At 40.9% G+C, this 16665-nt stretch overlaps 1 protein-coding gene across 16 annotated transcripts in view; it reads right to left on the bottom strand.

Annotated features, from left to right (window-relative positions):
* MECOM (MDS1 and EVI1 complex locus) overlaps nucleotides 1-16665 on the bottom strand; it is a 470671-nt gene that overhangs the window by 53283 nt on the left and 400723 nt on the right. For all 16 annotated transcript variants that reach the window (XM_081007774.1, XM_081007773.1, XM_081007765.1 and 13 more), the window contains 3 exons: nucleotides 4222-4324; nucleotides 3874-4090; nucleotides 1203-1350 (listed from right to left, as the gene is read on the bottom strand). In XM_081007774.1, the coding sequence (XP_080863900.1) occupies nucleotides 1203-1350; nucleotides 3874-4090; nucleotides 4222-4324 (468 nt within the window). The remainder of the gene's footprint in view (nucleotides 1-1202; nucleotides 1351-3873; nucleotides 4091-4221; nucleotides 4325-16665) is intronic.

Below are 16665 nucleotides of genomic sequence, written 5' to 3'. Positions count from 1 at the left end.
GGTTGCAAATGGGCAGTAATTTTTGTCTATTGGACTGTAGCTCCCTAGGGGATGAGCCAAATACATATTGCTGCATGTTGCTGGGATCCTAAATGGATAGGTCCCAGAAATTATCTCCATCAGCTTCATAATCTCAGATGTTTGCTTAAGCCTTCACAGAAACAAAACTCAGCAAGCATTTTCTGCCACACTATTCAAATATATTTCAGAACAATGTCATCAATAAGACCTATTTATAGTTACTAAATTTACTAAACGTTTCTGCCACACCCATGCATCTAACACCCCCCCCCCCAATGTTTCATTTGTGGCACTGAAACTATAGGCACAGACAAAAAAAATTATGCTGTATTTTACACAAATAGATTTGTGCTTAAAGCAGTTCACGTAAGAGCAGACAGTCAATACCATGACACAGCATCTCATAAACAGAGTTATTTGTCTTCTACAATGTCATATATGCAGATTCTCAGATATAATCTGCTCCCAAAAGGTGTATATTGGATGGTATTATTTCCCTTTTGTTATATTGTTCAAGCAATGAGAGTAAACAGCTGACACAACACAATGGCTTAATTGCCACAAAACTCTATACAACCCTAAATCCTAGTTTCAGTAGTCACACAAGTAGTTTTGGCATTCAATCAGTTGCCTTTCCCTATTGGTATATTAAGAGTTCTGTTATGTTAGATAGGAGTAGTCCATCTGACTGAAAACCATCAATGGATTTCAGACCCCTTGCTTAGGCGGGTGTGCTCTCTACAACATCAAAGTGACCCCATACGTGCAAAATATGTACCAAGCTCTGAGTTAGATGTCACAATCAGCAGCGTCATGTGATGCACTGAAACATTTCAGGCTGCGGATGGATGAACCAAGTTTGAATGCTCTCCCACATTAACAAAAGCACGTTACAGCACATACAAAACAAGCACATACAAAAATGTCAGGGAGAAGGTTCTACCTAGCCTTCTTGTGGACATCTTGCCTTACATATGCAGGGAATCATTTGTACATGAGAGAAGCTTTCAAATCTGATCCCCTACCTGTTGCCTGAAGTGGTCCAGTCCAGTGGAAACGTCGTATGAGATATCATGTGCTTCAGTGCTGAAGCCAGACCTAAGATGCTCAAAATGTTACTCTACATATCATAAGCAATGGTGCATATACAAAATTCCAGGCACCCTACAATTTCACTGTACCTTGGCACAGTTTTCGCATTCATAATGCTTCCCACTGTCATGGGACATCTGGTGGCGTATCAAGTTGGATTTCCAGTTAAAGGCTTTGGGGCACTGGTCACACTTGTACTCCCGCTCTTCAGTGTGCGATAGCATGTGCTTTTCTAAGCTGCAAAGATACAAGAAGAAGAGGCTCGGTGAGATGGTGACTCAAGCTTTTTGGAACTACATAGACCTTTTCCTGTTCCAAGAAGTGAAGAGACAGGAGCCTATTTCAGGAAGAGGAACTTATTTCAGTTCAGGGAATGAAAGTAGTCATAGAATAAGAATCTCCACTCCTACGATGAATATCACCCATAGGATTGCACAATGTTAGTCACAGTCAGAGTAGATTTATTGAAATCAATAAACTTTGAGGTTACAATGTTTTTTGCTTAGGAAAAGGACACGTAAGAGGGGGTGTGATAGAGATGGCGGTTATCAATGGCTACTAGTCATGGCGATTATGTATTCCCTCCCGGATCAGAGGCGATATGCCTCTGAGTACCAGCTGCTAGGCAACGCAAGGAAGAGAGCATGCGTCTCTTGCTTGTGAGTTTCCCATAGGCATCTGGTGGGCTACTGTGAGAACAGATTGGCAGACTAGACGGGCCTTCTTGGTCTGATCCAGTAGGACTCTTCTTACTCTTAATAGAATATACACTTTCTGTAGTTGTTAAGAAGTGCGGCTGCTAATTTGGACTATTCACAAGACTGGTTCAACCTACCGTATTCAGTGAAAAATTTAATCCGTATTGACTATCCCATATTACAAATGCTTCAGTGAATCAAACCTTAGAAGCAGTTCTTGGAGGAGTAAGAACCTCTTAATGTGTGTGCAGCACACTCAGCCAATACATTGCTATGTCTTTCCTCAACATATGACATGGCCCTTAGGAGATGATACACTAGAAAGAGAGGCTCTCGCTGCCTACTGATCCAGTGGAATATGGTTTTTGCAGCGATATCTTATTTGACTCAACCAAAACATGAGAGTTTAATGTCTTTTGGGCAACAGGTGAAGGCCAGGCCTTTACATGTTTAAATTATATTTTACAATATAATTTTTATTATATTGTAGCTTTTTAGATTTTTCACCTGACTTGATACTAACATATTTTGCCACTCTGTCTGGTTTCCTTGTAATTTTTAATTGGACTGATTATGTTTTTAATATGTGTTAGCTGCTTTAAGAGTCTTTGGATTGAAAAGCAGGATTAGAAACATTCCAGATAAATAAATAAGTAATATTATTCTGCATCTGCTGTAGAATCCAATCTGTCACTGTTATGTGTAGCTATGAGTCATGCTTCTCGTCTTATTTAATGTTACTGTTTTCTTTCATAATATTTCACATGTAATTTACTATTACTTCCACCATTAATCCTCAACATAGATTTAAAATGGTGTTTGGCTGTCCCCCCCCCCCCCCATTAATTACACATACACCAGCTTGCATATATATCAACAATTCCAATTGCCACCTGAACATTTTTTTTGAAATAGAATATTTTCTCTATATTCCTTTTCCTTGAACTGTTTCTGTCATGTATTGGACTTTAAATAATTTAAATGTTTTTCAGCCAGGCTGACGGTTCTCATTTTTCACCCTCTCCCTCTCAGTGGCAGAGCAATTTATGATTTGTCTTTTGCTGCTATTTTTTCCTGGCCTTTGTTCTGAGCCTTTAATACCCTTAAAGGCCTTCCCCAAAGAAGAGTTTTCGAAGCACGAGTAATGCAGAGTTGTCATCCATCTGTTCCTAAAGTCCAGACATCTTCCCTCAAGGTTGCATTTTTGCTGCAGTGATATTGTAGTTTCCCAACAGTGGATGTGCTCACTTATCCAAGAGAACCCTGGCCTGAAAATGGTTTCTGTTTGTGCGCTGACTTTCAAAACCAGACACTGCCTTCATAATTAGCTGGAACTTAAAATAATTTAGCACCTATAAATCTTAAAACACCAACTTTTACATATTTATTCCTTGTCCTTTAGCAAATACTCAAAGTGCATCTCTGACTTCTTCCATCACCACCAACACTAGAAGTGTAGATCTTGCCAACTTTGTAGCTTTTGACCTCTCTAGGCACTGCATACTCACTGACCACAGCAGGGACATGTCCTCCTATATGAGCCCCCCCCCCCCCACTTGAGACCATGAGATCAGTTCCCTTCCATTTTTTGTGTGAAATCTGTATTAGACATGATCAGGAACCCCAAGATTCTAGAACTCTATTTCTAAAAACATCAAGACAAGCACTGCTGTCTTTTGGCAAACATGGGTTATTTGTTTGTTTGTTATGAATCAAGACCTGATGACTGGTTTACACACTATCCTCTACTGTGCTGTAATTCCTCACTTTCTGCTGTTGGCTTATTGTTAATTTTTGTTTGAATTACTTTATGTTTTCTTATTGGCAATTTTACTAGCTATTTTTAAGTTGCAAATCGCTATGGAATTCTCTAATTATCATCAGTTACTAAATATTTTAAAATAAAAATAGAAATAAAATAAATAAATTTTGAAATAAAATAAAGATTGATTTGGGTCTTTTGTAACCGTCCAGGGGTCCTTTACCTTTTACCATATATATAATATATTTTTATATGGTGTCTATGTGTGTTTTGTTTCTCTTAAAATATGCCTGTTCCTACCTTTGCACATCAGAGAACACTTGGTCACATTCTTTGCACTCTTGAATGTCATGCATATCATGGAGGTCATTCTCCTTGTCAAGCTTTGGCTGAAACTCCTCATCCACCATCGAAAATGCTGAGTGAGGTGTGCTGCATGGGAATTTCTGATGGTCCACGAGATCTGCTTTGGACTCAAACAGCTGGTCACAGTCTTCACACCGATACTGACGCTCCTCTGTAAAGCAAATCAGTCATTACTCTCAGTGGCCTTCGACCAATGCGAGAGGATAAATTTGCTCTAAGTGCTGATAATTAGGGAACTTTCTGTATAAGTTATTTGACAATCTGCCATAAGAAATTGCTGACCATGAATGTCTGGAGCCATAGGATCGTGTAAATAGTCTTCAGTCTTCATGAACAGAAGGAGCTCTTCTCCAGCTTCAATGTCTTTCACCACTCTGTAATATATCTGACAGAGAGAATGGCAAGTAAGTGACAAGAAGCACACAGTAACCAAGAGGGGATTTTCTACATATATGTTGCAGCAAAAATATGAGGTCATATTGGCCATGTTGGTGCCACAAAGGAGTGGCCACAATTCAGCGGTAGAGCACATTTTTGCATGCAGAAGGTCTCATTTAGTTCCTTGCACTTTCAGGTAGAAAAAGGATTTCAGGTATCTATCTACCTACCAACCAACTTTGCTGGGAAAGTCCTCTGTCTGAGATCTTGGATTGCTGTTGCTAATTAAGAGTGGACAGCACTGGGCCAGAAGCACAAATAGTGTTACTCAGTAGCAGTCCCGAAGCCAAAATAATCTGGCAGAAGATTTATCCCAATAGCTATTATTCCTATGCAAAGAAAGCTGTATTTCCATCAAGAAATATGCTCAAGAGCAAGCTGTGTGACAAGCAAAGTATTATTAATGCTTGCTGTCAATTCACAAATCTTCCTATAACATGGGCTGTACAGGTAATTCATTGAATAAAATTTCTTACTGAAGTGCCAACTAAGAAGACAGGTATATTCAAATGCAGTCTTTAAAAAAAAAAAAAAAAAAAAGGCACACCACACACAAGGATCAGCTTTTCTCCTAGTTACACCAGCAGGGGGTGAGTGATAATTCCATTGGGCAAATAGGTAGGAAGTCAATAATAGAATGACAATCCAGTCTGTATTATAAGCATTGGGATACACCAAATTAATCATAAAGAACAACTGCAATGCCTTGGGTAAGCACATAGCCAGATATCACTCAAAGTTTACTATGCAACCTGATCCACAGAGATGTGCAGAATTGTTCAGCAGAGCTTTACTTGGTTAAGCTTGTATTTCCAGGTTAGTCCTGGTAGATATACCTTGGATCACAGTCTTAGCTTCCTGTGTGAAAAGGAAAACTCCACCTAAACAGCCCCATCAAACATCAAAGCATCATTTGCACGTTTGAATTTGCAGCCTGTAGTTAAGAAGGAAGGAAACCTAACCTGATGGTTATGCTCTGAAAAGGAATAGGAAGGACAGCCAAATCAGAGCTAATTCCAGCAGTGAGGCAGGTGGGGCACTGGCTGAGAGCCCAGGCTGGCTGCCCTTTAGGGGTAGGAGAACCTTATTTGTGATCCCCAAAGGCCTATAAAAAGATTACTTTAGGAAGAAAAGCTCACTGTCTTATTGTTTCGCTCAGAACCTGCATTATGGAGAACAGTTTTCATGCGACTTTGATAAAAGACAAATGTTCAAATAAGATATTTGAACTAATTCTAAAAGCACTGGCTACCTCTGTTCATTTATCAAACTCAAAGCAAGCCTTCGCCTTTACTTTATTAAAATAATTTTGTGACAACTCTTAATACTAGGAGGATACAACAAGGGGGAGGGGGGTTCAAAAGAAACAACTATTTTGAACGCTTGTCGGCCTAGGGGAAGTTCTCAGAGACTTTAGGGAAAAGGCAGAAGTTTCAGTGACCCACACCAATGGCAAAAATCCACATTGCTCAAAACTATTCGCTGTATGTGCACGCAGTTCTTATACAGTTCCAGTAGGTGGCTCTAAAACCCAATTGTTTCTTTTCTCAGAAAAAGCCTGACCACAACTATGTAGGGGGGGGGTGTCTACAAATACCTTAATGAAGAGTATTGCATTACTCCAGGTTTATTTGCTTCTTTCCTGCCCCCACCGTTAAACATGCAGCATTGTTGTTTTTCTTTTTAATACTTGCAGTAGTTCAACCACCTGAAGAAGCCAAGTCATATATTGTCGAGTGGTGTTGGGATAAACAGAAGGAATTTGTATGTTACATGACATTTCCAGAGAACAAGCTAAGGCCACATTGTGGCTGCCTCTCCAAAGGCAAAAGCTCTAAGAAAAAAAGCATTAATCATACAATGTGCAGGCTGCTGACTGTTAGCTATGCACCTTCCCCATAAAAGTAGAGATTTGGGGCTTCTGGAGTTTCCACTCCCACTTCTGTCAACTCCCTTTTCCTCCTTTAGTTCTCCAAAGTGAGAGCTATCTTAGCCAAACCATCTTTTAGGTTTATAATCTACATTCCCGCCCCCCCCCCGCCCCCGCCCCCGTTGCCCCTTTCCACACACACAAAAGACAAATGCTTCCAAGTAGCATGTTTCATTCTGGAAATCTATTTCCCCTAAGAACACAATGGCATTCTCTCCACAATCTGAATTACCTCTTTTGTTGGCAGCTCTCAAAGGTTTAAGTTATTAGCTTCCTTTCCAACAGCATGCTGACATTTGAATGGTGACATATTAGAACTTCACAGCAAGGTCTCGCAAAGAAAAACGCTGCCTTAACACGTACACCAAAAAGCCTTCCTCCCCTCCCCCATTTTGTTTTTAAAGGAAAGGAAACACTATGATATTGCAGATTTTTTTAAAGGTCTGATCTGTTCAGCACAAACCTGCACAAATTAAAAAGGAAAGACAACAAGCCTTTCGCTGTTTCTCCTGAATTTTGGCTCATCTTAAAATTTGTCTAAAAACTAATGGGATATGAAACATAGGCACTCAGCACAACAAGGCAATGTGTTTCTAGTCAAAAGAGAGCATAAAGACATTCTAGACTTTAAAAGCTGGGAGGGGTCAGCAAGAAAGGCTAATCACTGCACCACCCACAACACAGCAAAGACTATTTTGATTCCTGACTGCAGCCATTTGAAATAGCTGGGGTTATGATCAAGCGCCAGAAGTAAATTTGTCTGAGTTCAGTCTAGTGGTGGTCAAAATACACAACCGGCTTAGTGTGGATAGAAGTAACAGGTCAGTGAAAAACCATGGCTGCCATGGTCTGAAAAGGTCATGGAGGAACATGTTAATTGGTCCCTAGCTGACTTGGGTTGGGGACTGGAGACTAACTTGACTGATTCACCAATTTACATATTGCATTGTAAAGGAAGCCTAAAGGGGCCCATTCTCAGAATCAGTAAACTTACACGGAGGAGTGTGTATGCATTGACATTAAGATTAATGCTGAAACCTTTTGCGTACTTAGCCGAGTTCCACTGAGATTTACCTCTGAGTAAACAGGAACAGGATTGGGCTACATGACACTGATCCAGCTAATTGCTCAGGAAAATTTATCTCTGAAGTGGGGCATGTTTCAGTCCTCTTCCCAGGACACTAACCCACCTCACCCCTTCAGTGTACAGTGGCCAAATGACAAAAGGGGGTGGGGGCTTGGGCTGCTCTTGTGTTCTTAACAACAGTTTGACTGGCTAGAAATCAGCAGCTGAAGCTTTCCTTGCAGGGAGATGTCTGGTGATCAAAATGCTGTTAAAGGCACAGCTACAGGGGCATCTTTAAAAGTTTAGAACCCCTGCATGCATATTGCAAGAGGTACCTTCTGAATAATCAGTTTCACTGTAATTATTGAGACTTAAATATGAGTCAGTATACTTAGGACCAGAGTATAGTGGATTAACGCAGAGTAACTAAAATAATGTAAGAAATAATGGGTTGCTTTTTCCTTTCAAAGACTCATAGAAGCTCAATTCACCATTCAAACATGCATGGAAAAATTAAGAAACTTGACCTTTTACCACCTTCTAACAAATTTAAATGTGCAGAAAATGCATGGTTAAAATGGGTTAAAGGGTAATTAATCTGTTACTAGGTCTGTATTTACAAATAAAACGCAGTTTAATGAAATTAATGTTCTAGAGAGCCCACCCAATAATGTTTGTTATGTTTAAGGGATCTTCTGATGCCTCTGAAGGTATAAAGGACCCCTGGACAGTTAAGTCCAGTCAAAGGCAACTGTGGGGTGCAGCGCTCATCTCACTTCAGGCCAAGGGAGCCAGTGTTTGTCCACAGACAGCTTTCCAGGTCATGTGGCCAGCATGACTAAACTGCTTCTGGCGCATGGAGGACCTTGACAGGTGCCAGAGCGCATGGAAACACTGTTTACCTTCCTGTCACAGTGGTACCTATTTATCTACTTGCCCTGGTGTTCTTTTGAATTGCTAGGTTGGCAGAAGCTGGGACAGAGCAACTGGAGCTCACCCATCTGACACAGAGTCAAATAGCTCACTTTCTGATCAGCTCTACATCTGTACCCTGCCCAGCACAGGAGAAGATGAGCTTTGGAGTAAGCTATGGGCAAATCAATGGGATCCCTATACCCAACAGGGACACAGTTTGTGAAATAAACACTATTATGGTACACCTCCTTCACTCATTTCCCTCCTGGTTTGTGTGCATATTTGATTGGGTCAGAAAAACAAATATGCAAAAGTCTTTATTGCTTTCTCTGCCTCTACTCCCTCCCTTCCCTCCACCTTTCTGAATCACCAAATATGTTAATGTTTCTCATGCAATTCTGCTGGGAAATCCGTGAAGCAGTTCCTTAGTTTTTGTAGTTAATATGCAAAAGTCATTTTCATAATGTATCTGATAGAGTGAGAGACAGCGAAAGAATGTGACAATCACACTAGTGATTTGGAGTACACATTTGGGACTTTTGAAAAGGTGGCTGAACATGAATGGCAAAACAGAAGCACAGTTAAATGAGCTCAAACTCATTCTCAGCTTTAACTTGATATTTATTGGGCCTTATGAAAACAAGAGTGAAGTAGAGCAAGTCCTGCTGGAGCAAGGGCAAGCCTGCTGCATGCTTCCCCATACAGCTCTGATAATGCACCTCAAGCCTACTCTGCAGCCCGTGCCCACATAATTTTCTCATGAGCAGATACTGCCAATTGTGACAAATGATGCTGTGAGTTGGTGATGTGGACTTTGATTCACTGGGGGCCAGGTTGGGACAACCAAATTCATTTGATCCACGGCTGAAAGAGATTTAAGTAAGGCCAGCTTTTAAGTCCTGCAAATAAATCTGATGTCAACATCGCATGCACTGAATATTTGCTTTAAACAACACTTGCTTTTCCATTTATTAAGATAAATGTATTTAAATCTGACTTTTCTCCAGATCTAATGGCCTTGGTGCATTTGAAAGGGAATAGTAAGTTATGGGCTGATGAGCCCAAGACACGACTGAACTGCTGACTTACAGAGTCTTGGAAGAATGACGGCAAGATGTACAGGTTGTATGCAATAGATGGTCTTCCTTTTGTCCTTCCTTTGGCTTTTAATTTAAGTACCAAAGGTTAAGAAGTGGAGTTTATAGTTGTCAGAAAACAACCAGACTCCTGAAAGGTATTGTGTTGAGTAGCAAGAAATGTCTGTCTGCCGATTAACCTCTGATGGGCCATTCGCACATGCAGGTCATCACTTGATGTCTTGTACAATCAATGACCAGAGATGCAGCTGTGAATTAGCCCTTAGTGACAATGCTGTTGCTCTGGTTTGTATGTCCTGTCATCTACACAACATTGCCTGGGGTGGCAAAGGTAGCTTGCTGTTCTCCTCATGCAGCAAGCTTTGAACCATTTGGGCCCATTCAGGGCCAGCCTTGCCACACAGCAGGGTAAGGAAACCTGGCAGCACGAGGGGGAAACAGATGAAGGTGGGCACTGGTGTCTGAATGGTGCAGCAAGACTTTTAAAAGTTGGTCAGAGTGGTGGGGGTGATGCCATCTGAACTCCATTTCAAACAATGAAATGGCTCTGACTGGTTCCTGTGAAGTTGTGCAGGCGTCTTGCTCACAGGTTGTAAACTGAGAAGGGTTCTTCTTCTGACAGAGAGACAGAACTAGGAAGCCTTCCCTGCTTCACTTTTAAGGGACAGGACTCCTCTTCGGGCTGCTGTCAAGCAAGTCACCGTCTGCAATTTTGAAACTAATGCTATTGTCCTTTCCTATCATGTAACTGACTGAGACCAAAGAGCAGATTTTAAGAAGTACAATGTATCAGCTGCTTAACACACATACACACATATATGGAGATTTTCAAACAAACTGCACATGACAACAACATAGGATCCTTGATCTCTTAATTAGGGGAGAGCAGCAGAATATGCATTGCAAGGGTGGAATGGGGCAGCTAATTAACATACAGTACTCTAATTTCATGCAACTGACATCCTTTCTGTTGCAATCGTGTATTACATTTTGCTTTACAGGAGACACTAAGAAGCTAAAACACGTTTTTCCCCCTTTAAAACTGAGATTGAATGCATTTTTGTAATAAAAGCAAAAACATGTCACCTAATCACAAGACTTCAAGCACATCACGTTAATAGCTGTCCTATGTATTCGACCCAAGGTCCATCCAGTTCAGGATTCTGCTTCCAAGGAGGGCTTTGGGAAACTTGCAAGTGTGACCTCTGTGCAATAGGCTTCCCTAAGTGCCTGGAACAGAGCAAGGCTATTGCCTTCATGCCACACGTCTGAGCTTCCCAGAGGCATTTGGCAACCTTCTGATAATCAACAGCATGCTGCCTCTGAACATGGAAGTTTCATTTAGCTATCCTGGCTGATAGCTATTGACAGTCCTACTATTTCTTACTCCAAGGTGGCTGTCACCGATGGAAGCGAAGGCTCAGAAAAAGCTCAATATGGAGGCCAAATGGCCGAAATATTGGGAAATTCTGGAACAAGAGGGAGATAAACTGAAATTGCAGAGCTTTGAAAAAATAAAAAATAAAGTGCGAGATTGGCTTCATTATTATCAAATATTGGAGGCATACAATTTGGACAAGAAAATTGGCTTCCAGGTGGAAAAATCAAAACTGGAAACAGAACTGTTAGATCCTAAAGTTAAGAATTTGTCAAGAATGTATAACTTGCTGTTGAAATGGAATACTCAAGATGAAACAGTGAAATCTGTTATGATTAAATGGGCACAAGATGTTGAACATAACATTATGATGGCTGACTGGGAACAGTTATGGACCACAGGTATGAAGTTCACGGCATGTAATGCCTTAAGAGAGAATATTATGAAAATGATATACAGGTGGTACATGACCCCAGTCAAGCTTGCAAAAATTTATCATTTGCCCGATAATAAATGTTGGAAATGCAAAGAAACTGAGGGTACATTCTTTCACCTTTGGTGGACATGCCCAAGGATTAAGGCTTTCTGGGAGATGATCTATAATGAAATGAAAAAGGTATTTAAATATACCTTCCTGAAGAAACCAGAGGCCTTTCTCCTGGGCATAGTCGGCCAATTGGTGCCAAAGAAGGATAGAACTTTCTTTATGTATGCCACAACAGCAGCAAGAATTCTTATCGCAAAGTACTGGAAGACACAAGATCTACCCACCCTGGAAGAATGGCAGACGAAGGTAATGGACTATATGGAACTGGCGGAAATGACTGGCAGAATCCGAGACCAGGGAGAAGAGTCGGTGGAAGAAGATTGGAAGAAATTTAAAGACTATCTACAGAAATACTGTAAAATTAATGAATGTTAGAATGATGTTGGAATGAAGCTAAGGGGTTTTTAGTAGCAATGCTACAAGGAGTATGTAAAAATGGACTGCTAGCAGATGAGAATATACAGTTACTACATATTAAGACAAAGGTCTAAGATAAAAGCAAAGAGGGAAAGGATTTGCTGAATTAACTTACTGAACTGGAATACAAAAAAGGGGAGGTGTGAGGAGGTCAGGGAAACAAGTGAATGAAAGACAAGATATGGAAAGATTGATTTGTTTTTAATTGTTTTTACTTTTTTGTATTTTGTATTCTCTTCTTTTTTTTATTCTTTTTTTTCTCTTTTTTTCTTGTTCTTATTATTACTATTGTAACTTCTTTTTTTAATTTTGAAACTTTAATAAATATCTTATTAAAAAAAAAGACAGTCCTACTATTTCTTGACAAACAAAACAAAAGCACATGTAATATCTGACCTCAAAATGTTTGTGCCAAATTGTATGCTAGTGGAATGGGGGAGGGGGGAGAGAGATTGCTAGCCATTTTAATATGGTTGCAATAGGCACTCCTAACGTCACGTGTGTCTCACTCTTCTTTTTATATAAAAACACCCAGAATTACCTTCTTGTGGAAAGCAGGGATTTTTTTTCTGGACCTGATAAAATGGTAAGAGTCTTTTTAAAAAAAAAAATCAATAAAGCAGTGGAAGGACATCAAGTAAAGGAGCCAAAATGGGTCACAAAACTCTTTGAAAATAAAAGTTTAAAAATTACTTTCACCTTGTATCCATTTTACACAAGCTCTCCATTGTCTCAAAGCTAAACCCAAGTGTATTTATTCCATAGCGCTTTGCCTTTGAAATAGCATTTCTCAATATATGAGTAATATGATTTACTACTTAATGGTAGCCCTGAACTTTCAGTTGTATAGTGGCTCTTAATAACAGTGACCATTACTTCTGTAAGATGACCACCGACATTTCAGAGACCTACGAGGTGCTGGAATGGAGCTTTCTATGTCACAAACAGGCCTTTGCCTCATTCAGACCATTACACAATAACTCACATTATCTGGTTAAGAAGCCCCTAGATATTAACTTTAAAAAGGGAAGGTGCTGGAACTAAAACCTGCCTTAAACACATACGTTCTGAACAAGAAACTCAGTCCTTTCATCCCAGGAATGTGGGCCTTGGCTCTAACTGCTCACTGATGAAGGAATATGTATATGTACAGAGATGTGTACTGCCTCCTATGTAGCCTGAGCCTTTGCATGTTCACTCAGAAGTAAGTCCCATGGAGTTCAATGGAGCCTATTTCTAACTGTGCATAGGTCGGCAGGCTTCACATTTTTCCTTCTCATATTCCAGGATGGAAGATTTCATCACCTATGTCCTGTTAAGGGAGCACTAGTTCAAACGAAACTCCAAGAGACTGCTGCACATAGCATGCGATCATTATGAATACCTGTCATTTTAAGATGGCTTTCAGATTGCAAAATACATTATAATCCTTACTATTTTCATCTTCGCAAATGCTATGGCAATGATTATTCCCATTTTTACAACCAGAGAAGTGAGAGCCAAGCATAAGAAAGAATTCTGCTGATAAAGGAGTGTGCAATTTACTCAGAACCCTTTGTGACCACTTGAGTTGTAGCTTCTCCAGCTTTAAGCAAAATAATCTGATCTCAAGGGCTGATCTTCCTAGTTTGTGCCTACTCTTTGCAGTCCCTGGCACTTTCATTTTTCCTACTTTCATTGTTCTAAAACTGCTCCACTTAGTGGAAGCTAACAGGTTTTGGGTTTTTTAAAATAAAGTTTTAGAACCTGTATAAATTATTTTCCTACATGTCTTTATTTTGCAGAGCTAAGGCTGCAATCCCAAACACACTTTGATGCAGTTAAGTCCCAATGAACTCAGTGGAATTTACTTCTGAGTAGACATGTACAGTCAGGAAGCAAGGTAACGTGTCAGGTAAACTGCTGAAGACTATGCAGTGAAAAGCTATGCAGGGCATTGTAACTCTCTAAACTGTTAGAAAAATCCTGTTTACACCCACTATCTTCTGAAACTTCACCTGCCATATTGCATATCTAGACCCCAAGGACTGGATATTTGCTTTAAAATAAAAAGCGGAGGTTCTTACCAGGCTGCCAAATTCTGAATTGCAAAATTATATTCCAAAACACACACAGTCCTGTTAATGCAGAATTATTTCTTCCTATCCTATTTTAATTGCATTCTGAAAATTGCCTTACAACAGTGAAATAAAATAACACAGAATAAAGGAAAAGAACTGTGTTTCAGAATAACAATCGTAGGTGTCAATGTAACAGAGCCACAAAGAAAAGCTACCAAATGGAAATATAGTGATGAGGAAGAAAATTTGAAAATATATTCTATTTCCTTTTAGAGGATGGACAAGTCTTGGCAGTTTATTTTTCCTGGTTGGGCACTGGAAGTTTTATTTATGTTTAACAGCCTGCATTTGGCATGCATAAAGAATAACAGAAGCGTGAATTATGAAAGACCTTCAACCTACCCAGGAAGTTGTAATATCTGAAATAATAGAGAAAATGCACTTCCTGAACAATCCGAAAAGAGAGAGGGAAGGATCCTCTCCCAGCCACCCCTCACCAACACATTGTGGCCTATAGATATTAGTTCACTTTCGTACATAGGGACCTGTAAGTCCTCAGAGTGAGACTCAGACCTCCTGGTGTCCCAAGACCTATCCAAATAAAACAGCAGAGCCCTCTGTGTTCCTGCAAGCAGGATGGCTACTGAGTGCAGAACCATTTCTAGGGAGTGAAAGAAGACAAAAGAGTCTCAGAAAGTTTAAACTCCAAAGCTCTGTGCAGCTAGTACCGCAGAGCTCTCCTTACCAATGGCAGTGTGTGCCATTTGGATTCGTGAGAATGTAAAGGATTATGATAAAAAGAGAATGAAACTACTGCCTGTGAACAGAGAAAGAACAGAGCCATTCCCAGTCACCACCCTCGTTAACACATAACTATGGGTCCAATGAAAGACTCCTAACTCTGTAACCCTACTCACCAATGTAGTTGCAACCAGCAAAATGACCTTGGGACCAGGTAGCTACAAGGAAATCACTGGCTCTACCTTAGCAGCAGAACCCCAGGACTGATAAATCCTATTGAGTTTATACATGTGTTAAGAGGGAGCCTTCCTAGAGTACAATGCAGTCACAGCAGAAACAACCATTTGAGTCAGGCAGTCTTTCAGTTGTCATACTGTTAAATAAATAGCAACAACAGTTCCTCGGGACTGGAAGTATCCACAGGTTTCACACAGACAAAATGATGAGACATTGAAATAATGGCCTCTACAGTCATAATGAGGCCACAAGGACTACCAAAGCCTACAGCGGCTGAATCTTCTGGATCATACAAGGAATCAGAGGGGAAAGAGAATGCTAATAGTTGAACCCCCAGACCATGGTGCAATAGAATGTCTATTCCCTTCAATGTTGCACAAGGGAAGCACAAGATGAATGCCAAAAACTGCAATGACCAGGTTTGCAAAGGGGTCTATCACTGGCCAGCTGAAGTGATGAACAGTGTGATGCAAATTTAGGCCTTCACCAATGAACAGCTCAAGTGAAAGACTTCAGGCCCAGGGATATGGCCCAGAGCTCTAGGCTGTTGTTCCCTGGGCAACTACCTGGTTGAGAAGAGTATGCCAACCCATCAGGCAGGCATCAAGGGTCAGGATCAGTCTCTGCAGCTCTCCAGACACACTCCGTCAGAGCCAGACCACCAATGAGGTGAGGTGAGGTGAAGTGAAGCTCCTGGCTCAGGTAGCAGAAGCACAAGAGCTGGTGCCCTGCCTGCCCTCTCACTGGTGAGAGGAAGGAATTCTGGCATGTGGCATTGCTTCTCGTCTCTCCCAGCTCTGGGGCAGAGAAGGCAAGCGGCAACATCTTGAGGAGTGCCCTGGTTCTCGCTGAGTTTGGGGAGAGCTGAAGCGTTCCTGTGTGCAGTGTTGTTGTTCATCTCCCCACCACCACCACCCAGGGCAGAGAAGACGAGCAGCAGCACTTTGAGGAATGCCCCAGCTCTCAAGTTTGGGGGGGGGCATTCTGATAATAGTGGCGGGGGCAGGGAGTGACACATTCTCATTTCAGGAAACGTGTAGGGAAAAGTCTGAAGGGGAATGCTAAGGTCCCTGAGAAAGGGGTATTTATCAGAAGAAGAAAAGGTGGGAGGGGAGGAAAAAGATCACAAAACTGACACAAAACAAACACTAGAAAGGATATAGATGAGAAGACAGGATTGGTCTGGAAAGAGGGATAACTCCTCCCTAGAGAGGAAGCAGAAGGCTTCAGAAGACCCTGCCTGATCCTTCTAGTAGGAGGCACCATCCCTACCAGAAATGCCTCCAATAGCATCTGGTGAACATCTCCTTTCTGCCCTAGGCAGAACATGCCCTAGGCACTAACATGATATAAAAAGTGTAATAAGGATGCCTTTGAGCATGTGCAGAATGCTTTGCCTCGGAGCACTGGGATAAGAAATTAAAAGCAGCACTTTCAAGCCTGAGATTGAGCTTTCAAGCAACATAACATTTCCAGGATAGTTTGAGATTGGGCAGGTCTTTAGATATTACATTCTGTAGCCAGGCTTCAGCAGGTTTTAGTCCCATGGCTTGATTTCAAGGGGTCAGCCCTGGAGCACATAATGTAAGAATACAGAGCACATGTGGGCCTATGAAACTGCCCAACACTCCCAACTCAGAGACTTAGCTTGTTTCTTTAAATGGTCCATCTAGAATGAGTAGCTAATATTCATTTCACATTTTCTCCCAAGAAATTAAGCCAAGCACAGGAGTGCATAAAGAATATGGATGTTACTGTTACAGCAAGTGAAGGAAGGTGGCTTTAAAGTTGTTTATTATTGCTTTGATAACATAAGACCTATCCACAGAACCTTCCCCCAACTTAGCTCATTAAATGTACAAAGCTGAGCTGTCGTATGGTATACATACACATACATATA

This window comes from Podarcis pityusensis (genome assembly GCF_964106645.2).
Source record: "Podarcis pityusensis genome assembly, chromosome: 5".
In the NCBI taxonomy this organism is placed as follows: domain Eukaryota; kingdom Metazoa; phylum Chordata; class Lepidosauria; order Squamata; family Lacertidae; genus Podarcis; species Podarcis pityusensis.
This window is presented reverse-complemented; position numbering and strand designations above follow the sequence as displayed.